At 43.4% G+C, this 22594-nt stretch overlaps 2 protein-coding genes across 4 annotated transcripts in view; one reads left to right on the forward strand and one right to left on the reverse strand.

The window, feature by feature from the left end:
* Positions 1-22590, forward strand: part of NMNAT1 (nicotinamide nucleotide adenylyltransferase 1) — a 24140-nt gene extending 1550 nt beyond the window's left edge. Inside the window, exons 1-5 of one of the 3 annotated variants that reach the window (XM_007420100.3) lie at positions 9836-9995; positions 17156-17329; positions 17656-17839; positions 18215-18354; positions 19010-22589. In XM_007420100.3, the coding sequence (XP_007420162.1) occupies positions 17212-17329; positions 17656-17839; positions 18215-18354; positions 19010-19413 (846 nt within the window). In that variant the 5' untranslated portion in view covers positions 9836-9995; positions 17156-17211 and the 3' untranslated portion in view covers positions 19414-22589. Of the gene's footprint in view, positions 1-9835; positions 9996-17155; positions 17330-17655; positions 17840-18214; positions 18355-19009 lie in introns of those variants that run through there. The other 2 variants (XM_088136801.1, XM_088136800.1) reach the window with 2 other exon arrangements.
* On the reverse strand, positions 1894-9800 carry LZIC (leucine zipper and CTNNBIP1 domain containing). The gene is made up of 7 exons (XM_007420101.3): positions 9679-9800; positions 9070-9193; positions 7580-7715; positions 6758-6856; positions 6042-6137; positions 5312-5393; positions 1894-4260 (listed from the first exon to the last, which is right to left on the reverse strand). The coding sequence occupies exons 2-7, from the start codon at positions 9168-9170 to the stop codon at positions 4202-4204; spliced, it is 573 nt and encodes a 190-aa protein (XP_007420163.1). The 5' UTR covers positions 9171-9193; positions 9679-9800; the 3' UTR covers positions 1894-4201.
* Positions 22591-22594: the final 4 nt, after the last annotated feature.

Below are 22594 nucleotides of genomic sequence, written 5' to 3' on the forward strand. Positions count from 1 at the left end.
ATAGCCCTTTCGGTGTTGTTTCTATCTGTTTGAGGTCGTTTTGATGAAATCAGCAAATATGTCAGAGATAAAGATGGGGGATGCAGGGAGAACAAGGGGCAGATCCCTTTTTTTCTTTTGTTGAACATTTCCTCTTTTCTCAAATTCTTTATGCAAGGCTCACCAAGAGATAGAGGCTGCCCAGGAGCAGTTAAAGTACTGTTCCTTTCCTCTGCTTCCTGTTGAATCTCAATCCTGTAAGTTACAGAAATGAACATTCTGCACTTTCCAAATTGTGTTTTAGCACTTAAAGGACATCAAAGCCCAGTGACTCAGAAATTGACAACCTGTGTCAGTCCGTGAAGACCTTAAGATGAAAGCTCGTAAAAAGAGCAAAAGCAAGCAGCAGACAGGAACTGGAAGGGTGCAAATATGCTGCGATCTGAGACCATTGTGAACACTTACACAGGGAACAGCAGGCAGTAATGACAATTAATTATTTAAGAAAAGCTGAAGGCATTAGCGCAGGCTGAGAGGAAAAAAGGGATTTGGAAACATCACTCTGGGATCCTTCAGTTGGAGGCTCATTAATTAGTATGCTGTGTGAAGGAAAGAGAAGTCTGCAGTCATTTTATGTTCATCTGAGGAGGGAGATTTGCAATTAAGGCATCTGTTTATCTTTTATAACTGACCAAGAGGCCTTTTGAAGGCGTTACAGGCTTAATACACTTTTTAAAACATGCCATATGTTCTGCTTTGTCCCTGTTTAGCAGATTATGTAATTGCTTAAGGACAGGACCCTGCTCACCATTAGAAAGTGCTCAACAACAAAAACAGGCATCAGAGTTATGCACAGTTGAATGGCTCACATTTAAAACAAAGTGATGTTTGAAGTTGATGTCTGAATTCTGAAGCCAACAAGTTGCTTCCATGCTTTCAAGGCCCATGAAAACTTAAACTACATCTTTGTGTGTGCTTCCCTTTCAGGGAATGTGCATAGAACTCCAGCATTAGACAATGCATAATATACACCTCTCAGATAATTAGTACTTGGCTTTGGATAAACACTAAATATCTGATTATTGGAGGGAAACTTTTAAGGCAAATTGTTATGAAGCTATAAAATCAGATTGGTGCTTCTTTGATTTTTTAAAAAAATCTCAATTAAATGGTGGCATTCTAACATTTAATATTGAGATCAGTGTTTTCAGCACTATGTCAAACAATCTTATTTTACATTTTACTTTAACACCAAGTATTATACATAAATATTGAAAAAAAAAATAGGGAAAAGAGGCTAGTAGAATAAAGCAAATGAACTACTTCAGAGCTAGGAATTCCATTGATTGGGGCTGAAACCAGAATTTTATGAGAATGACCAGGTTACAGCAAAGTGCAGGGACAGCAAAGAGTGAAACAGATGAGAAGCATTTCATCAAGCAAGGCAGGGGAAAAAACTGAGTAGTAGAGGAAAGGACAGAAAACTGTTAACAAAGTACAGTTCCTTCTAACCAATTTTCAGCCACAAAATTGCCTGTACATTCAGAAATCCAGAAAGAGGCGGGGTTCCTATTTTTCCTAGACTGTCATGCTAGCAAACAACTAATTCAGTATTAAAATATCCAATTGGACAATTATTTTTAACAGTTTTTGGAAATGACGTAATTTAGAGGGCTTATAGAGAGGATTTAAAAAAGGGATTAGAATGCCCAATGGCTACATTAAGACTCCTTATGCCTTATTTATCACCACTTTAAGCAACACTTGCAAACATTCCAAATGCTGAAGCAAAAAATAAAATAAAACCTACTATTATCTTCCCACAAAATACATTCAAAATCGTATGCCATGTTTGAAAGCCCTGGGGTTATCAAAGGACAGGAGTAAGGGAGAAATATCAATGGACAATGAAGATAAAATGCATTTCCCAGTGATGATTTATTAAAGTGAGATGAACAGTGTGCAAAAGGAGGGGAATAAATGCAAATATCTGATTGAAACGAGCTCAGTCACCTGTTTAAAGCTGGTGTGACAGTTAGGCTGGCTCAAGGCACAGGACTGCACCTGCACAAAGCTTGCCTTCTGCAGGGAACAGACAAATTCCCTAATCATCAGTAATGAGGCTGTTCCAGACAGTTGGTCTGCATAGGCTATTATTCAGCCATCGCAACAGGAACAGTCTTACTCTAGAAAGTGATGTGCTGAATATTTTCCTGCCAGTCTAGGAGACTTACTTTCCCCATTGCCCTTTTTAACGCATCATGTTAAACCATGGTTCAGTTAACTGTACTTTGTTGACCAAGCCACAGGTGACAGGCGTTTACACAATCTATTAAGCAAAACACCAAATCAACCAGAGCGTGACTTAGTGTGATGTATGAACTGGGTTTCCCTTTTGGGGGGGGGCTTCTGGGGCATGGATGCCTTCCCCACAAAGGGTGCTGGGGTAGTACCGCAGTTTTGCCTGTCTCCTCTCTTTTCTTACAACGCTTTTGGACCCTGAACAGCCCAAACGCCTCACTAGAATTGCAGCCAACTGAGATGTCTGTAGATCAGGCACACTGCGATAGAAAAAGCAGCATTGCTTTATTATTTCCCTCTTGTGATTGCAGGTTATAGGGGACCCATTAAGAAAACAAGAGCACCCCATGGTGTTTTTGCCACATTAATACCAGCAATTGACTTTCTTTGTCTACGGAATATGTCAGACGTTGATATCTATCACTAAGCAAAAGTTTTTCATTAGTGTTAAGGAACCAGACAATTCTATTATCCTGCCATTTATGGTTTGGCTCACTTATTCAAGTCATCCAATGACTGACGTCCAATCCAGAAGTACGCATGAGTATTTCCCATTAAGGGCGCCTTGGGCAAGTTGGTCCTAAGTTGGGTGTCCCTGATTGTTAATTGTTAAATGTTAATAATGCTGTTGCATTATGGTTCTCTGGATTATATAAGGGAGAATCAGGTTAAGCAAAGCTACAATATGCAACAGCACCTTTTTAGCAGTACACGGACATTTGCAAGGTAGGCAAATACAATCACTGTCTTTGTTCCTATTTTAATTAGAGGAAGATTTTCTCAACTGCTATTCAGCAGGTTTATTTGGAAGTTGTTGAAGGCAGTCGATAGATGTGATGATAGTGACATTTTGCTTTTGAGTGGGCTAGCATACTCCTTGGGGCAGAAATCAAGGAAGACATATTTAGTTGATGATAGTTTTCCAATCGACTCATTTTCTGAGGTTCAAGGCAAGCAGTTTTGAAAATGTAATATATTCATACTGTTAGTTAATTCAAACGAAAAATCTTCATACCAAAATCAACAGTTTGAGTGAGAATTAATCTAGGAAGATCCCAGTGCGCCCCTGAGCTAACAAGGGCTGTGCATAGCAATCTCCATTCAGGAGCAGCACAGGCCAAGGAGGGCTCCCTATGTCCCCTTATTTCTACTGAAGACACTGTTTCGTGTTGCCATCAGAACATATAGGAAGAACAATAGCTTATAGTCTGTAACACTACAAGTTACCAAAGGAGGCCAGAGGCCCAGCATCTTTCTGCTGCTTCCAGCTGTGCTCACTGTCATTCCAATACACAAAGTTAAACTGGCCCAGAAAATTCCTTACAGGGAGGCTATTGTTTGCCAGTTGCCTCTTTGCAGTACAACAGTACCCAGTCACCTCAAAAGGGGAGCTGACAGCGTAGGAGAATAGGCTGCTTGTAGCCAATCTTGGATTTTACAGAGGCATGATTTCCACCAAATGCTGCTACATTCCACAACCCCCCCCATTCCCAGCTTAAAAAAAAATGGGTCAGTTAAATTTGACCAAATTTCTGCAAGCAGTTAAACATATGCAGTTGTTGAGATTGAATGGCTGTTAAAAGAAATGGCTTTCTCTCATGGCATGCAACAACTTTACTAGACAATGTGCATCTCAAAGACAAAGAAGGCAAGGGAGCCAATCTGTCATATTTGGTCAAAAGTTGACAATAACAGCAAACTAGGATAGAACGTTTTTGTTCTTTTAGAAAGTACCTCAGTGTTTCAGCCTCAAAATGTGCGTTGCTGACTTTGAAAAGGCTACCTTCAGGACCTGTTTGCTTTCGAGTAACTCACCGTTAGAACGACAAATATTACAAAAGATTTGTAAGAAACACACAAATACAACACATGGTTAAAAAGAACAGTCCAATGCTACTAGTCTCAAAAAAAAAAAAAGTCTTCATTGCTTTGATTTTTCTACCTCAAAACTTGCCAGAGCGAAGACTTTATCCCCAGATCCTGTTGTTAAAGGAAAACAAGCAAGCAAACAAGTTAAAACTTTCTATTAGTGTTACTTCTTTAACAGCAATCTACCTGACGTAGGATGTAAGCAACTTCCTTTATGTTCTATTTTGACCCTAAAATACACCTGGCAACATTTAAACACCAATTAAGCTTTGAAGCAGGCTCCCCTGGCTGGATGGTTTTCCTGCAAGTCCGATCAGGCCCAACTAGCATGGCAAATGGTCAGAGGATGATGGGAACTGTAGTCTAAAATATCCAGGGGGTCCCAGGTCAGGAAGACTATTCCAAAGGCTGTCTTCTCCAACGTACATTTGCTATTATATACGTATTCAGCAAGGAGTGTGATAATGATGAATGCAGCAAGCAGGATGTCCATAGTGCCCAAACCTTCTAAATATGGGATAATATTATAATATTATTGTGAGCCGCCCAGAGTCACCCACTGGGGGAGATGGGCGGCATACAAATTTGAAAATAAATAAATAAATAAAAATAATGTCCAGGACAGACATGATGGAAGAGATAAAGGGGAGGAGAACTCAGTAACAACCACCTTGTTATTCCTTTGCATGAGATGGAAGCTCCATTTGAGAGAGGCTCTTGGCGATTAAGAAATAAAATAGCAATAGGTTGGCTCCAGAGTTAAGCGGAGGTATGGGAACAACAGCTGAGAGCATCATTGCTTGCATGGTGATTAAGACCGGCCATGGGATTGACCCAGTAGGGCTCGACTTTTGTAACAATACAGGACCCTTGCAAAAAGCAGGCAGTGGCTGGAATCTAAGAGTGGCCAGGACTTGTGATAGTCACTCAGAATAAAATCACTCTCAACAGATTCCATTTTGTTGTGCACGTAAGTGGCCCCTCCCTGCCTACTGACCCTAAGTGAGAGAAGTGTAGACACAAGCTAAACCCCCTTTATATGCTCTTAACTGACATTTGGAATGAGAAGTGGCTGTTTCCTCCTCCAGGGTGTGGGACTGACACTCCTGAGCCATGAAGGAGAAGTGGCTAGAAGATAAACCGAAAAAGGAAAGAATCTTACCGAGATCAGTTGAGACCTTCTCAAACTGGCTGAGAGCAGTTCCTGCATTCGTTGAAAGGAAAGTTTCATCGCTGGGGGTCAACTGAAAATAAAGAGAAGGAGAACAAGGCTGACTGTATCACATTGATATGTAATCTCTGATGTGATTCAATCATCTGTGATTTAATGGATTCAGTAGATGGAAACAAGAATGCTTTAAGGCTTAAAGCATTCTTGTTTCCATCTGCTGAATCCATTAAATCACAGACATGTTAATCACATCAGAGATACCATATAAATGCGAACAGCTTAAAGTTTAAGCTGTTAATAATGCCATCAAATGCTTTAAATGGGATGAAGAGAGAAACTTCAATACTGTAAGGGACTTTATGCAGAAAACAAGGAAGAGTAGGAAATTGCCATATTAAATGTAATAGTAAAATAATGGGATTTTATATTACACAATACACATGAAAGTAGTTAATTATCTTACTGTCTAGGGCACAACTTCCCCTTCAAGATAGAGTACACTCTAAGGTTTCATAAAGCAGAAAGGTCGAGCGTAATAAAATAATCAACTAATCAAAGCTACATTAAAACCTCCTTAACATTGCTCTGTTCAATTACAGTATCAAAAGCAATTAATGCAAAAAGAAAAGGCCTGTTTTAACTGAGTCCACCCAAAATAAGACCTGCTCCCAGCCTGTATGGAATTCCAGGGGAGGAGTGGGTGGCAGGTTAAACAAGTTACCTTTTCTCCCAGCTTCCGGAGAGCAGTGAGGATTTCTACCTTCTGCTGAGTGTAGAGGTCCCGTCCCAGTTTTCCCACGATCAGATCTCTGTCCATCTAAGCAGGGAAGGGAAGGGAAGGGAAGGGGAGCAGTCACACGGTCTCCAATTACATATGTGACGTTTGCAGAGAAAGATGGTCTGCACCTGTGACTTGGAATCAGTTATACCCAAGAGGGCTAGGAAGCTCGCCTGGGGGATTTTCGCTTTGCACCAATGTGGCTCTTGGCTTCAAGAATCTCCTCCACCCTGATGTCATTCTCTGAGTAAGAACACAAAAGGTTGCAATTTCTTCTTCCTTAGTGTGAACGGCAACCACTTGTGAGTACGTTCGAGCCAACACATATGGACCAAATCAGGCAAAACTCTGTATACCAGTGCAAGATTTAAACACAATAACTTATGCAAAAAGTACATTTCTTTAATCATTTTTAACCATGGAAGGGTTCCCAGAGTATACCAATCTATAAACAAATAAGATAAAAACGGGATGGGGAAATAAAATGAAACATGTCAACTGGGGCCTCAATTCTCAAAATGAAAGCATTCTACATTTGTATCAGTTTTGCCAAAAATATATTTTGCTTCTCAGAAGGAAAGTGATAACTCTCTTAATGTCCTCAATTTACACACAGTAAAAAATACCCAGTTTGTTTATAAAAAAAGAAACATCTTCACCTCAGCCAATCTTGTCCGCAACTGCCCAGGCTGTTTTTTGGCAAACATCCTGATGACTTCTGGAGTTTTAAAAGCCTGGCTGATGGCTGCTTGTATAGCCTAAAAGATAAAATGTAAATAGTTTGTAGCAAATATCAATAGTCAAGGTTACTTCTTGTTACATAGTCATAAACATTATCATGAATTATTTCTGTGGCTAGCAAGGGGCACGCGATCTCTAAGAAGCTCCTTTACTATCAGCACACGGGATGCTTCCTGTTAATTAGTCACTTAAAAAGCAGCCAACTTTTGCACTTTTGAAACATTCATTTGTGAAACCAGAGCACTGCATACTTTGGGCATTTGTGTTTAGTAAACAAGTTATTAATGCAACCGGGGCTCCTGAAATATTAAGGCAGGAAAAAAGAATCTAGTATTACCTAGAGTTTAGAACAAGAGTTGGGCTGCAGCAAGTTAACATGCCTTCCATAGTCATTATTATGATTACAACTAATATTATTGCTCATATTAGTTGCATAATCTTGCTGTACTAAACTTGTCAATCCCGCTAACTAAGCTACATCAATACTAGAGCACTCTGTCATTTGCACCGTCTATCCCCTGCAAGATGGGGAAACGTGTTGCAAATTCCTTGACTCTGCAAGGTCAGCTGCTTCTAAGGGACAAGGCTCAGTCACTCTTTTCTACGGGTGACAGAGTTTACGGTTGCAGTGAAGAAGGCTTACGGTATCCCTCCCCAAAAGGAGGATGTCTAGAAAGGTGGAGTCACCCACTGGAGAAGACATTTGACATACTGCCCCAGAAACCATGCCAAATACTCACCAGCTGCATCCCACCAAGCTCGTCGACCAAGGTCATATTGCCAGATATAATTTTTTTCAAGGAATCGTTGAACTCGCTCAGCTGCTCAAGCGTTTCCTTCTTGGTTTCTTCATACTCGCTGGCATCCAGTTCATCTCTGAATGGGAACCAACTGATTAATCATGGTATGACTTTACCAGCAGTTAGCATTCAATTAGCATATTTCCAACCAAGGGTAACTAACCTACCTATACTAAGATCAGGTAACCTGAGGCAGCAAAGGTTGCCTCTTTGCAGCCCCAGAGAATACTTGGCTATGCCTACTGCAAATGGTAGTTTTAAGCTGGAAAACACAAAATTGTAGTACACACCCTTAAAAATCATTTAACAAATCAATGAATCCCTTCAAGCTTGCACAAAAAATCTCAAGACCCCTCTCCAAAATCCTGGCTCTCATCGCTCATTTGCTGCAGTCCCAACCAATCCAAAAAGCCTTAAGAGTGGTTTCTGGCTTTCAAAAAATTGCTTATCCCAACCTATATGATGGGACCATTCATCGCTTTCAAGTGAAAATTGCTCTCCAAGGCCTTTCTAAATTTCCCATCCAAGATTCTTTTCAGCTTACAATAGAATCTTTTATATGCAAAGAATAAACTGTTCTATTGGGCCATGGCTTTAATTGGGCAGCAGGCTGACATTTTCATTTCTTAATAACTAAAAGCAAGTGTCTAAGTAAGCTGTCTCCAAGAATCCAAGGCATTAAACAAATACAGTAAATGTGCATGTCCGTAATTACTTGGCTCAGATAGAGAGAGAGGGAGGAGAGGAGAGAAATGATGGTAGAACAGTCCCCTAGTTCCAAGTGGCACAAAAACTGCTGGCGCTGAAAATGTTGCAGTTGGGAGAAAACCTTAATTATTACTTATGGAGACATGGAGCCTGAAGCTATCACCTTTCTTCCTTCTGTGTCCATTGTTACAAGCTGGGATCAGGGGCTTTGCTACTACAAACCTGTGTAACCTACTGTGAGATTGTATTTTAGGGGTGAAGATGATTGCAGCAAATAAATATTTGGTGCCAAAGCTAATTTGGCGCCAATCGTTGAGGAACACAGCAAAATGACTGCTTCCATGTTCACGTGGGCCTTACTCAGGAGGTATCTGGTTGAACGGGACGCTTTGCGGCCTACCCATAATGCTTCACAAAAGCAGCATGCTAATGAGCAAGTTACGCCAAGCAGTGTCATTGCAAGAGCACATTCAAGGACATCTTTTGTTGTTCAGTTGTTAAGTCGTGTCTGACTCTTCATGACCCCATGAACCATATTGCGCCAGGCCTTCCTGTCCTTTCAAGGACATCTAGAAAGGTCTATATATACACACACCCCATACGCATCATGGCATTCACGCTTCAGGGTTGAAAGGAAAACTCTGACATTTGCCCCGTGCCATCTAACACTTGGCAAGGATCCTTAACGGACCAGGCCCCTTCGGGAGGACGCCGTTCCTCACCTGCACTCCTCCAGATCCTGCAGCTGCTGCATCAGCCTGTCCAGCTGCTCTTCCAAGTTCTGCTTCAGCTTGCTGGTCTCCATTGTTCCCCTCGAAGCCATTTTAAGTCACGTGCAACAGACATCTGCGAGAGACAAAGCAGCATTGCGGTGACCCACTCAGTTATAGGGGAGAACCCCGCCATAGCGCCATACGTTGAAACTGCCTCTTTACTTGGAAGAAAAAAAAATGAGAAGGGGTGCAGTTTAGCATTTTATTTAGATAACAAAGATCAGAACAGCGTTCTGGTAGCTCTGGAGTAAAATCTCTCTTTCCTCTCCCTGAAGGGCATTTGAGGCCAAGAAAAATATATTGCCAGGACTGATGGATGCATCCCAGTTACTGACTTTTTATTTTAACAGCTTAAGGTTTACAGCCTCGGGTCTGGGCATTCGACGAAGGGGGCGGAGGTCCCCTCCGGGGCTTCCAGTCGCTGATTGCAACTGCAACGCAGTCGAAGCCCTCGCGGTGCCACCGACCCCCTTCCTTCCTGGCGACCCCCCAATCCACATTGGCCCCCCCGCCCGCATTGCCACGAGCTGGCCTCGCCTCGCGAGCCCCCTCCCTTACCCAAGCGCACTCCTTCCGCTCCAACCTCCAGGGTGGATAAAAGGTCGAACCCCGCCCACTCCCTCGATCACATCTTTTCTCTGGCAGCGGGACGCTATTCCGGGGCGGACCGGCCCCTCCCACTTCCGGTTTGGAAGCGGTGGGGGAACCGCTCTCGGGGCGGACAGGGCTCCACTTCCGGATCGTGGGGCCAATCGGAGGGCCGCTCTCGGTCGCGACGCTCGTCCCCCTGCTCGCTGCTTCCCCGCGTACTTCGGTGGCGGGCTTCAGCCGTCGTCGCCGCCGTCCTCGCTCGAGGGGAGGCTCCTCGCCGCCTGGTAAGACCCCTTTCGGGAGCCTCCCAGTTGGCGGGGAGGAGGTGGAGGTGCGCGGGGCGACAGGAGGGTCCTCGCTGAAGCGCGAACGGCTCGCTCCGCGGCCTGAGCGGCGCTCAGAGGGGCTTGCGCGCCAATAAAAGAAACGCGAACTTCTGTTTCGCGGTAGGAAAGGGCCGAGGAGCCCGTGGCCTTCGAGATGTCGTTGAACCAGTGCAGTCAAGGGCCAGATCCACCGCTAGTGTCTTCCAGGGCAAGCATGCGGTTGGTGTTGCCGCCTTCCGGAATTGCTATTATTTACTTCCCAATTTAGCTGCGGCCCTCGTGGTCTCTTACCCAAGTGCCAACGAGGTCCGATCCCGCTGATCTTTTCTAGATCAGCCAGGATCCGCTAGGTACTGCCACTTCGATGGGCGTGGCTGGATGCTTGCCCCGGTGACGCCCAGACTGTCGGCCACGCTAGGCGGCCGATCAGAGGCTACACGTGGTCCCCCTTTCTGTATGACACGAGCAGAAACCCAGCCCTAGTGCTCATTTATGGCATTTATGGCATTTTCTAGAGAGGGCTGAGTTGGATGGGCAACTGCAAAAAACACAGCTTTTATGTGTTTCTTATTTACTAAGGATACTCGGGTAGGCTGCTCTTAAGCCGTATTCTCAGAGCAGCTTAAAATTGAACATAGACTCTGTCTGCTTTTGTGGTATGGGGGTCTTGCTGTTCCATTGCTCAACACGTGCAGGAAGAAGAAAATGAGGTGGAGGAGGGACATTTAGTTAGTTATTTATTTAAGGGGCTTATATGGCTCATGTGACAAGACACATAAGTCATCTGGTTTGCCAATGTCTGCATACTGTGGAATTAATTAGTTGATGGCACATTTTCCTATCATAGTGTGAAAGCTTGATGGAACTCATGCAACTCCTTTGAGAGGTTTTAGGTTGCTGCATTTACACTGTACCTGGGTGAGTGGCATAGTCGATTTTGCAAAGCTGTGAAGGTTTTTGTTGTTTTACCAGGCTGTTCCACAGCTGTCAGCTGCAGCCTCAAAAGGTGATTTTTTTCCAAGCATGACAATCATATTTTGAGAAAAGATACGTGTTCTTAAATTCTGTTGTTGAGAGGTGATGCAAGTATTACCTAGAATTTAATCCTGAAACTATCTAAACCTAAACATTTTTTTAAAATTCTGCTATAGAGTAGTTATATTGGGCCAGCATTGTAACTTTATTTAAATTATTCCATTTCTGAAATCACAACAGAGGTGTTTGGGACATAAGTTGAAGGCTTCCATAATTCTACTATTGCAGGGGGTACATTGAAAGATATTTTTGAAAAGCTAGCTTCTCATTTGTTCTTGATCTCTATATAATTACATACAATATCTATCACTATTTGCCAATTTCTATACTTTCAAAATCTTTTTAGAATTCTTCTGTCATCACAAAAACTGGGAGGTAGATGCTGACCAAATACTGTAGAATCTGCATCTGTTTGAGCAACAAACTATATTTTGTCTCCACCCGCTTTCAAGAAGAGAGAACTTAGTGATTTTGATATAAACCGATCCAGGGAAGACAAAGAGAGAATTCTAGGTTTTATTTAAACAGTTGTTTCTCCTTCCAGCCTAAAAGAGAATGTCAAAAATTCTGCTGCAGGAAAGGCAGAGATGCACTGCCTGAGGACATTTTTATTAACACAGACAGGTGCTGTTGGTTCTGCTACGAAGCCAAAGCATTAGGCACCATGCATAACATTACTCTTTCCCTCTCTAGTTCCATATCTGTTCCCATGACAATTGAGTCCCCTTGTTTTCAAGCCACAGTTCAAGGCTAAGTCTTCTGTGCAAAAAACAGCAAGGGTTTGTGTGTTTCTTTTTTAAACGGGTGGATGGTGAAATCCTTTGTAAAATGCCTACAAGCCATTTAAAAGCTCCAGCCTTGCCTTTTCAACTCAAGAAGTCTTCAAAAGGTTAAAAGCATGGGTGAGCTTCAAGGTCTTTTCCCTGGGCCAGCTGCCAGGGATGTTGTTGTCTTCTCCATGGCAGAGAAAGGGAAGCCAAGGGAGTTGTGCAGAATCCTGCCATAGTAGGAAGATTTGTTACTGAAGCTTCAGGGGTCTTGCTAAGTCCGGTGGTCAGTACGCGGCCAGTCAGACGTGCCATAGGCAGCCGCATTCAGACACTGGCTCATAACAGATTCCAGTCTTGGCTTTCTCGTTCAACGTCAGTCCAGGAGAAATGACATTGGCAAGCCAGAATAATCCCAAGAAGGAAAAATAGGCTGTAAAAGATAAAGAAAAGGAATAATATACTTATGTATTTTCTATCCAAGTGCAAAACTCACAGGCACAGCGTTACATCTTGTTTTCTGAATGTGTGAATGTTAACCCATTGACTATGCTAGCAGGAGAAGATGGCAATCTTATTCCTGCATATCTGCAGAACACCAAATTAGGGAGGGCTACTACAGCCAAACTTGGAGTAGATTGTGTAGAAAATATCATTCACTCTGGGTATTAAATAAGGCAGGTTTGGACTCATTTCTTTTCCACCTGCACAGACTTTAAAAGATGAATGTGATCCCTTCCTTTTCCTTCCATTCCCTCTCATTTTGATTGTATGCCTCAGCACCAACTTGGAACCATAGAAGACATGGGTCTGGAAATCAGCTAATTTGGGGTAAAGGACATAAGTTCAAATAGCACTCTGCCAGCTTTTTGTGTAAAGAGAAATCACAATACTTACTGGCTGATATTATGCTAGCCACTGACAGAGTCACTGAGAGGTAATAGAGCTCAGGAGTGGTTCTGGCCTGGGAAAGATATATGTTATTAATTATAAAGGAATTTAAAATATTTTCTAATATTTAATTTAAGTTAAATTAAAATATTAAATAATTTATTAAATATAATAATTTAATTTAAGTGGTCTCTATCTAGAATCACTCTCCAGTGCGAGGAATTCTCTTAAGATTCAGAACATGCATTCCTTTAGGATCAGAAATCTTTGCTTGAAAGTTAATCTAATACCATTACTCCGTGGTAAACGAATTAGTAGAAGTATATTAAAAAGCCCATGCTTTGTCCAACTCAGATACTAGTTTTTTCAGTGGGACTAAATCTAATGGAGACACAAGCTACGCACACATTGTGTGGCCAAGGCAGTGAGTAAGGTAATACAAACTCCTTCTGCAAAAGAGGCGAGTCCAAAAATGGAGACAGTGGCTCTCAACTCCCACGGGATGTGTTCTGCCATGGCTAAGATTAAAGCCAGTCCTAGAAGATAGTAAGGGGGAGAATTAGCGTATGGAGGTGGACATGATTGCAGGCTCTTCATGTTAACTATACATGCCCCCCACCCTGTCTTTTTCTACAGAGCTACCGGCTGATTGCCGGGTTCTGCAGCAAGAGATTTGTGAAGTCAAAATGGTGACATTATGGCTGGGAGCAATGCGTAAACCCAGTCTACCAATTTGAGGAGCAACGTTCTGCTTCAAAGCTGTGATAGCTCTAAGACAATGGGGGGATACGTGTGCATCCTCATGGAATAAGATGAGCTGTAGAGCACCATCTTGCAGCACTTGTCATCTTGTGGTGCTCTGGAGAGCTCCCGGAGCCTTCACACACCCATAGTGAAGAATGTCAAGACGATGCTTCCCACCAGGTTGTAGAGAAGGGGCTGGCTGCAATAGTGAGAAGATTTAGGTCTGAAAAACAAGGTGGAGAAAAAGACGGCCCAGTAACCATGTGTTCCAAGTTCATAAGCAGGAGTTCTTCAAATATAACTTGGAATGCACAGTTCTGATACTTTATATGCAAGTTTTGCACGAGAGTTATCTTTTACCTGTTGGCAGGCCAAGCTGAATTCTGCTGAATGTAGTGTACATGATATGCATCTTTGCATACATTTGCCTGTAACCTGTCTCATTCCTGCTAGTGCAAGGCACTGTCCCTTTCCCACCGGGTTCCCCCTTACTTGGAAAACTCAATCTGCACATTTTCACACCTGTCTTTGAAGCTTCCTGTCCTGTCCTGTCCTGTCCTGTCCTGTCCTGTCCTGTCCTGTCCTGCTGTGGATTCTCTTCATGTTCCACTTCCTATACTCTATAGCCATGGGATACTGCATACAAAACCCTATTCCATTTGTAGAGTGCAGTACAAATCCAGAAGTGCAAATTGAGAATAACACAGGAGCCTGGGTATTTCTCCATCTGGCATATTTGTCAGCATCTCACATGGAGAAGGGTCTTTTCCATCACCTCCTATCTGACCTTTTAAATTAGAGTTTGAACCTGGAACCTTCTGCATGCAATGGATTTCTCCTCTTCAGTCTTTGATTTGTTGTTATTAAGTCCTTATAACTTTTCAATGACTTCCAGATATATTGTACTATAACTTCCAGCATGTACCTAATTTCCTAATGCTAAATTAGAGGGTCTTCTTTATGAGAGGCACTGCTCTCAAGGTTTGGTGATAGTTTTACTATCAGTATAGTCTAAAATACCTGTCCCACCACAGCCTTCCCTTAAATTTTCAGTCCTTTAGGTTTGGAATTTGAACCTTCGGGGGAAAACAGGAAATCGTCTGTTAAGTCTCCAACAGAGACTTTAACCAAAAAAAAAAAAAATAAAAAAAAAAAATAAAAAAATCCCAGTCCAAGCCCAAAAACACTCATGGGACAGGCCGCAAGTTCTCTCTTCTCAAGGACTTCTCAGGATATTCCGGTTGGCTGCCCCCGTGTTCTAGAAGGTACGCAAGCATGTAAAGGGAATATCGCAGACAAAAAATATCCACTTTATACCGTAGTAGGATGTAGAATTGGAGAAGAAGAGTGGCAATTCCAAGGGCAAAAATCACGAGCTGTCTAGGGAAAAGAACAAGGAAATAAAAACAAAACAGACTGATCAGCACCTTTACTGTTTGGAGAGAGATTACCATAGTTCTGTGCGTTTGGGCATTAGCGGCAAGCAGTGTTAAGGGGTGAATTTCACTCTTGTAATTTCAACAAGTGAAGAGAAAGCTTACCAAAAGGTTGAACAAAAGCTATAGGCCAAGAGATAAGTCATGCGGGTGGGTTGCAGAGGTTTTAAGCCTGGATTAGAACAGATGCAAAAGTGGATTACTGAATGAGGCTTCTGACTGCAGGTACCAAGTGTGAAAGAAGATTTCCCACACAGAGTTACAAATAACATAAATTCATTCTTTTTCCTATGTAAAGCTGACGTGTATAACTAGGATTATGTTCTTATCAGGCAATATAAAAATACAAGCCGTAGGAGTGAATAAGAATAATTTTTAACGTCGCGCCGGAGATGAATTCCAAGATGTGGCAACTTACAGTCTGAATCTCTGGTGCTTTGGTAGCCATCGGCTGAAGTGATGGGCGGTGTGGGCCAGGCAGAAGTGAATCATAGCTGATCCTCAAGAACCTGGCAAGAAAGAGCCCCAGGACCGTAGAATGAGTTGCTTAACTGCAAATGCAAGATTGAAGGCCTGTCATTGCCACAGTGCTGTATCCCTTCCAGGGAAAGGCTGGTCCTTGGCAGCAGAGCCTTCGTTTCACATTCCCAAGGTCCTAGATTCAGGCGTAGCATTTCCAAGTGAAGTCCAGAAGGGTTATTCACTGAAAATGTTTACATTTGCATGCAGACCTTAGCTGGGTTAATGCTTTGTGCTAAGTCATGGTTTTGTTACCCACAGTTTGTTGAATTAAGCACAATGGTCTAGGTTCACACAACACACAAAGACAGCTATCGTGGTTGAGAGACCTCAGTGTGCTAAGCCAAGCCTGATGTGTGAATTCTGACTTGGATTGAGAACCACTGTGTTCTCTCTTTTGTCCTCAGCAGTCAGAGGAAAATTGCTTCTGAATATGGAAGTTCTATTTTGAGCCACCCTAACATAGATTCTTACTAGGGTAGTCTGAAGGGTATCCCTCCTTCTCTGACTCACTCAGCATTGGGCAGATAGCTCCCAGAATTCCCACTCAGCCCTCATCTTTGGAATTCTGGGACTTCTTCCTAACACATGCTCCTATACAGGTGAGGAGTGCATTGGAGTCTTCCCACATCATATGAACATTGAGTTAGGACAAGGGAAGGGTTTGATGTCAGCATCTTTTTCTTCCCCTATCTTCCCCCCACCTTACCTGGAAGCTCCAGCTGATCTTCTGAGTTCTGGCTGATCTTCTGTCTAGAAAGGGTATTATAGATCCTGGATGGATCACCCCTTTCCAACAAGGTGTCAACCTCTAGAAGCAGGCCCCATCTACCTGTTGCTGCTGCCTAGCCACAGAGGTAGCTGGCCAAGTCAGGCATTTTTATATTCATGGCAGGCAGGGATCATTTTTCCTGTATACATTATTCAAACGTTTGCAACTGGCCTTGGAAAATGTACTTCCAAGAGAGACTTGCACTTCAAGGCTGCAAGACTGGAATTAAACACAGACCTCCTGGCTTTAATAGCTGTCCCTTTTGCTTCTGTCTTGATTGGCCTAATAAAGATATGAAATTAAAAGGAATGCAACTTTTAACAGTAAAAATACGGCCCTGGAAAATCTATCAGGATTCAGTAGAAAAAAAGGCCACAGAGTGAAATCCTATCAATCCATTTAAAAGCAATCAAATTATTATGGTACTGTATTGATGTTAATAAACTGTCTGGGGAACAGATATTCCTTCTCTTGTATTTAGCTTCTGTTGTCCTTTGGTGGCTTGTGTGTGCCCAGAAAGAGTGACTCTGCAGTGTAGCAACCAAAACAACCTTAAAATTGGCACTTCCAAAACCGACTGGCTGTCTTGGCAACATTTGAGCTAATGGTTTACAGTCACTTAGCTTCAGACCCATGGGGACCAGAAACTTGGTTTTCATTCACAGGGTAGGCCGATGACTGCAGCACACACCCCTCTTTGGTCGCCCTGACAGAATTGCGGTAGCGTAGTTGCTGAGCTGGCTTGACATCAGAAGGTTGCAAAGCTTCAGGCTCCTCTCGTCTGCTCATGTTTCTGCCCCTCCATTGCATGGAACTGGTTTGCTTTCTATGCTAGCATGAGGCAGTGACTTCTCTTTCTCTTTCTGCTGTTTTTTTTTACTCTTCCAGTGGAAAGTGAAAATAGCTTTCCTTCCCCTTTTATCATGTTCTCCTCCTGCTTCTCCTCCCTTGCAGCATGTGGCCACTGTGACTCGCTTCTCCCTCTGCAAGAGTGGCTCCAGCCGAGGCCTATGGAGGATTCTGACAACCGGGCTGAAGTGGTTCTGCTGGCATGTGGCTCTTTCAATCCCATCACCAACATGCATCTTCGACTTTTCGAACTGGCAAGAGATCACCTGCAGGAAACGGGTAAAACTGGGTGCTTGGCTGGGAGCCAAGCTGGATTTACTAACCCAGCATGGAGATCCATACTAACCCTGGCATTGGATCCAACGGCCTAGCTCCAGCAAGTTTCCTCCAGATGTTTTGCCCCACAACTCCTGTTACCCCCAGCCTGTCAGGGCTGGACGACAAAACTTATAGTAGGACGCATCTGGGAGAGAAAAACTGGCAAAAGGTTACCTGGGGAGCTTTATTGTGTATTTATCCAAGGTGATTTGAACCAGGCTTCTCTGATCCTAGTTGGAGCGTCTACCTACGGCAACCCAGAGGTTTCTTTGTATTGGCATCCACAGGGAAATACAAAGTGGTCAAAGGGATCATTTCGCCTGTGGGGGACGCCTATCTGAAGAAAGGCCTGATCAGCGCCAGTCACCGGGTAACCATGGCAAGGCTCGCAACAGAAAACTCAGACTGGCTGGAAGTGGACGACTGGGAAAGCAGCCAAACAGAGTGGCAGGAAACCATCAAAGTTCTCAGGTATTGGCTGGCGCTGGGCGTCTTTCCTCGTCTTGCAGGAAAGCCGTGCTGTGGGTGGATTTCCAGAGGTTCTCAGCTTTCCTTTAAAAGAAAAAAACATACCCACGAGGTCTCAACCCCGGTGTGTCTCAGTAAGACAGATGTTTAATAGACAGGTGTGGGACTGGATTGCAAGCCTATCAGCTTATATGTACTTTGATACAGGGTAAGTTTTGGGGAGCAGAGATCTCTCCTACCAGGCTTCTGTCAAGCACTGTGCACCTGGTTAAAACTGCATAAAGTTACAACAGGAACGTGGCTTTAAATGATCAGAAGAACTTCAGTGCTGCCATCCCATTGTGTACGTCCCTCTCTTTTTTCAATGTTGTTTTCTAGATATCACCATCACAAGTTGAAGCATTCATATTCTTCCAACTGCTTTGAGGAAGCTCCTCTTCCAAGCAAAGCAGGCCGGAAGAGAAAGCGGGCAACAGGGAGCCAACTCCCCGTTCGAATGAATCAATCCAAACGAAAAGGTTAGTTTTGTTTCAGAATCCTGGGGGCCAGAATATTTAGTTAGGAGGCAACTTACAGGCTTCTTAGTTCAACCCTTTCCTCAGTTCTGGATCTTTAATGCAAGATGCAGCTTATGGTCTTCCTCTAGATAGCCATTCGTCATCTGCTTGAGTATCTCCAGTGATATTCCCAGACAGCAACCGTACCCTAAGATCATCTTTGGCATCAAAGGGATACCCCTGAGCCGATCTTTCCAGCGGTGCCCTCCCTCCATGCACTCACCCTGGAATCCCTCCTAAGTTGATTTTAAATATAGTATAGGACCCTTTAACTACTTTGGCTAATATTTTGATTGTGTGCTTGTTGTATTTTGCATTTTAAGAGTAAAGACACACTTAATCAAGCGTGCCAGAGCCGATTTGAAAATACTTTCACTGCCCTGAGCAAGCAGATACTTTCAGTAAAATCAAATAAGCTGAAGCTGAAACCACCATCACTGTTGGCCTGGCTGGTCCAGTAGGCATCTGTTGGCCAGTACTGGTAGCATCATCAACAGAGGTCCTTCCTCATTTATAACTCCAGAATTTGAACTTCTTGGGAGCCAAATGTTGCTGATTCTGGTGCCAAGAGCTCTGCTGTCCAGTGTCCCTCCCATGCTGGCCTGTTGTTTTTCAGGCATCCCCCAGCTGAAGCTGCTCTGCGGAACGGATGTTCTGGAATCCTTTGCAGTGCCCAGGCTCTGGAAGCCAGAAGACATCCTGGAAATTGTGTCCAAGCACGGCATGGTGTGCATTACCAGGTTGGGGAACCACGCGCAAAAGTTCATTTACGAGTCCGACATGCTGTGGAAGCACAAAGAGAACATTCACCTGGTGGAGGAATGGATTACCAACGACATCTCAGCAACCAAGATACGGAGAGCACTGAGGAGGGGCCAGAGCATACGGTATCTAGTGCCCGACATCGTTCAGGCTTACATCACACAGCATAATCTATACACTGCAGAGACTGAAGACCACAATGCAGGAGTTGTCTTGGCTCCTTTGCAGAAAAACGCAAGAGGGCCCATAAAAAATTGAATGGGGGTGGAGTGGGGAGAGAGCAGGAATAGGGTCAGATTGGCACACATTGGAGCAGTTTTAGGTGGTGTCTCCTCCCTACTCACTTGGTTATGACCACCAAGGGTAGTAGAGTCCCACCGCGTGTCGGGATTGAATTTTGGAACATGGTCGACTTACTGGCCGAAATAACCATAAGCTGGCTTCCTGTACCTTTTGAAGCTTCTTGACTTGCAGCAACCAAGGTATTCGACCCTTAGCTTCTGCAAATCAAGGAAAGGTTGAAACGTTGGCAATGGCCATCCAACTTTATGGATCTTAATCCCAGTCTGCCTCATAGCTCTGTTCTCCATTGTGGAGATTCAGGGCTGGCTAACACATCCTTACGCTTTTGTTATTTGGCAGCCCCGAGGCTAGATTGGGGTCTGCTTCCAGTTTCAAACGGAGTGTGTCCATCTGGGCAGCCATCGCCGTGGCTCATCTCTGAGTCGTCGGCTGGTATCTTTGCATGGCACTTTTTGAATGGGAATAGGAAATGAGGGCCGTTTCCCATTTCTTAGCTCTGATGATGCACCGTTTTAGTCCTTTCTGTAGTTCGGGATGCAGTGACGGACGGGGCTTCTAAAGAGATGGAGTGTGCTGCTAACTGGGAAAGACTCTTTCCCTGAAAATGAATGTTACATAAAGCCTGCATCTTCAGAGAAATATATTGTCTGTTGCTCTGATAAATCCTACCTCCCCGGTGTTCCTAGTACTTCAGTGCAGCCCGGTTTCCTCTCACTTGGACGTAAGCTGTTCTCGGTCCGGAGTGATCGGGGTGCCACTTTAAGTGCCTTGTTGATTTAAGCACTAAAGCATTTTTTAAGAGACTGTGGTTGGAGCTTGGAGGTATGAGGTATGTTAAACTGTGTGGACATGAGAAACCACATTTGCCTGCTAAGGTGGTCTCGGAATGTAGCATTTTAAAATGCTGGGTCTATCGTTTAAGGTGTTACCACTTTAGCTGTGCAGGATGGTTCATTTGATTGAATACGTCACACGCAGATAGCAAACACTAGGCAAACATTCACTGTGACATACTCGTTTTCTACAAGTATGGATTTTTTAAAATTTTTGCTGGAGCATTCAATCATGTGAGCCACACAGGCTGATCATGTCAGCGGGTTTATTTAAGCTCTTATTTTATACAGGATGCCCTCCAGATGGGCATCAAGATGATAAACCTCTTCTGCAGCCCAAAAGGTGGGCTGTCCTGCGTGGCCAGTGGTGGACCACAGCTGTTCCATGACCCTGTGAAGCCAGTTTACCTCCTTTGGTATCCCCGAGGCAGAACAAATTAACAGCATTGGAGAGATCTAGCAGCTCAGAGTGTTTTCTGATTGTATTTCCCAGGGTTTTTTCATCCCCTAATTCAGTGTTTTTCAAACTTGGCAACTTTAAGATGTGTGGACTTCAACTCCCAGAACTCCCAGCGTGCTGGCTGGAGAATTCTGGGAGTTGAAGTCCACACACCTTAAAGTTGCCAAGTTTGAAAAACACTGCCCTAGTTGGACTGAGTCAGAACTGCTGATGCAGGAGTAGGAAGCAAGCAATAAATCTCGCTCCTCAAACTTCTGTACCAACAGGAACAAGCTAGCTTGGAACATTTTTTTTGAAAAACCCAGCTGTGAATTTTGAATTTTGAATAAAAAATACTGGAAAATATAACCTAGAATTAGTAAGAACCTACAGGGGGTGCTACATCCTTGGCAGCAGATTGCCAGAGGAAAAAGGGTGTAGGGGGGAAAGGGAAAAAGAGAAATACAGAAAATAAAGAAAATATGAAACTTATCTATGATGATTGAAGTTTGGCAGGACAATGACAGATTTTGTTTAGAGTGGGAGGAAAATATACCTGCTGGAACAAGAAAGACCCTTATGAAAATCAACACTCATCAATGTTGTTATTTCTGATGATTTTTTCTTTAAGTAATTACATGTGTATGTGCGCCTGTATGTTTTCCTTTGAAATTTTTGATTTTTTTCTTTCAGATTTTAATCATTAACAAAAAAGAGCCCTTTATGCACATCATCTTTAACTGCAGAACTGCACTTTGCCTCCCTCCACACAACCTACCCTTGAAAATCATAATGCTGTTTTGTGTGTGTGTGTGTGTATGTATAAATTCTGAACTTGATACTATAATCATAATGTGAACGAGCCAGAAAATCAACACATATTCTGTGTAACGTGGGTGGGAAAAAAGATAATAAATGTAGTACAATACAATCAGAAATCAACCCAGTTTTGTCATTTTCCACCGGGATTGTGAAGAGGTCCATAGCTCAGGGCTGACTCAAAACATTTTACTTGGGTCAAAATAACACTGAAAACCTATTGGGGTGGTGGCTGGATCTCACTTCAGTTTTAATTCTGCAAAGAGCTACGAGGTTGGGATGCTGGAGAGAAGAATCAGCCGGGAGATTCTTCCAATAAAAAGCCAACTACTCTAGCACTGTGGCAGAGCTCCTGCTTCTCACGCAGCAGTTTTTTGGGTTCAGACTTTGACCTAAAACTGACACCAAGATCCCGAGTCCTGATGTATTTTGGTTCAGTTCAGTGGGTAGCGTGAATCAAACCAATTGAGATTTATAAAACAAGTTTTATGGCCTTGTGTGTTACGCAACCATCCAGTTATGATTTATTTGACAAGTTATGGCTGTGACTTAGCGTAATGTTTGAGTCCAGTTTCTGTTCCTCTATTGATCAGGAGTCCACCTGAACTCCATGGGACTTCACATTGCATTTAGATGGAGCTGGGAGGTCCTGAAGGGGAGTTAGAACTTGACTGAATGCCCAGCATGACCTGGTGAAAGAAAGCAGACAGTGCTGCTTGAGTGTTCACATTGGATTACACCACAAGGGGAGAGAACAATGAAGCACGACAGACCAGAAAGCAATTTGGGTTTGGCTTTGCAGCCCCATGGTGGTTTGAAGATTGGAGAGCAACGCCTGGCCAAGAAATGTGGTCAGAGTTCAGTGGTACCTACTGACCTCAAAGTACTTTTGCAGATGTTTCCAGACCATCCAGAACAATAAACAGATGAGTTGGCCCACAGAGGAACCTGGTTAACAAGAGGAAGTCTCTTTTACGCCCACAGATTTAAAAATATCTGGAGAGAGAGAGATAAAACTTTGGCAGAAGTGCATTCTCGAGCAAAG

Source organism: Python bivittatus, unplaced genomic scaffold (genome assembly GCF_059951505.1).
Source record: "Python bivittatus isolate LINGU-HERP-01145 unplaced genomic scaffold, Pbiv_v1 ctg000090_np1212, whole genome shotgun sequence".
Classification (NCBI taxonomy): domain Eukaryota; kingdom Metazoa; phylum Chordata; class Lepidosauria; order Squamata; family Pythonidae; genus Python; species Python bivittatus.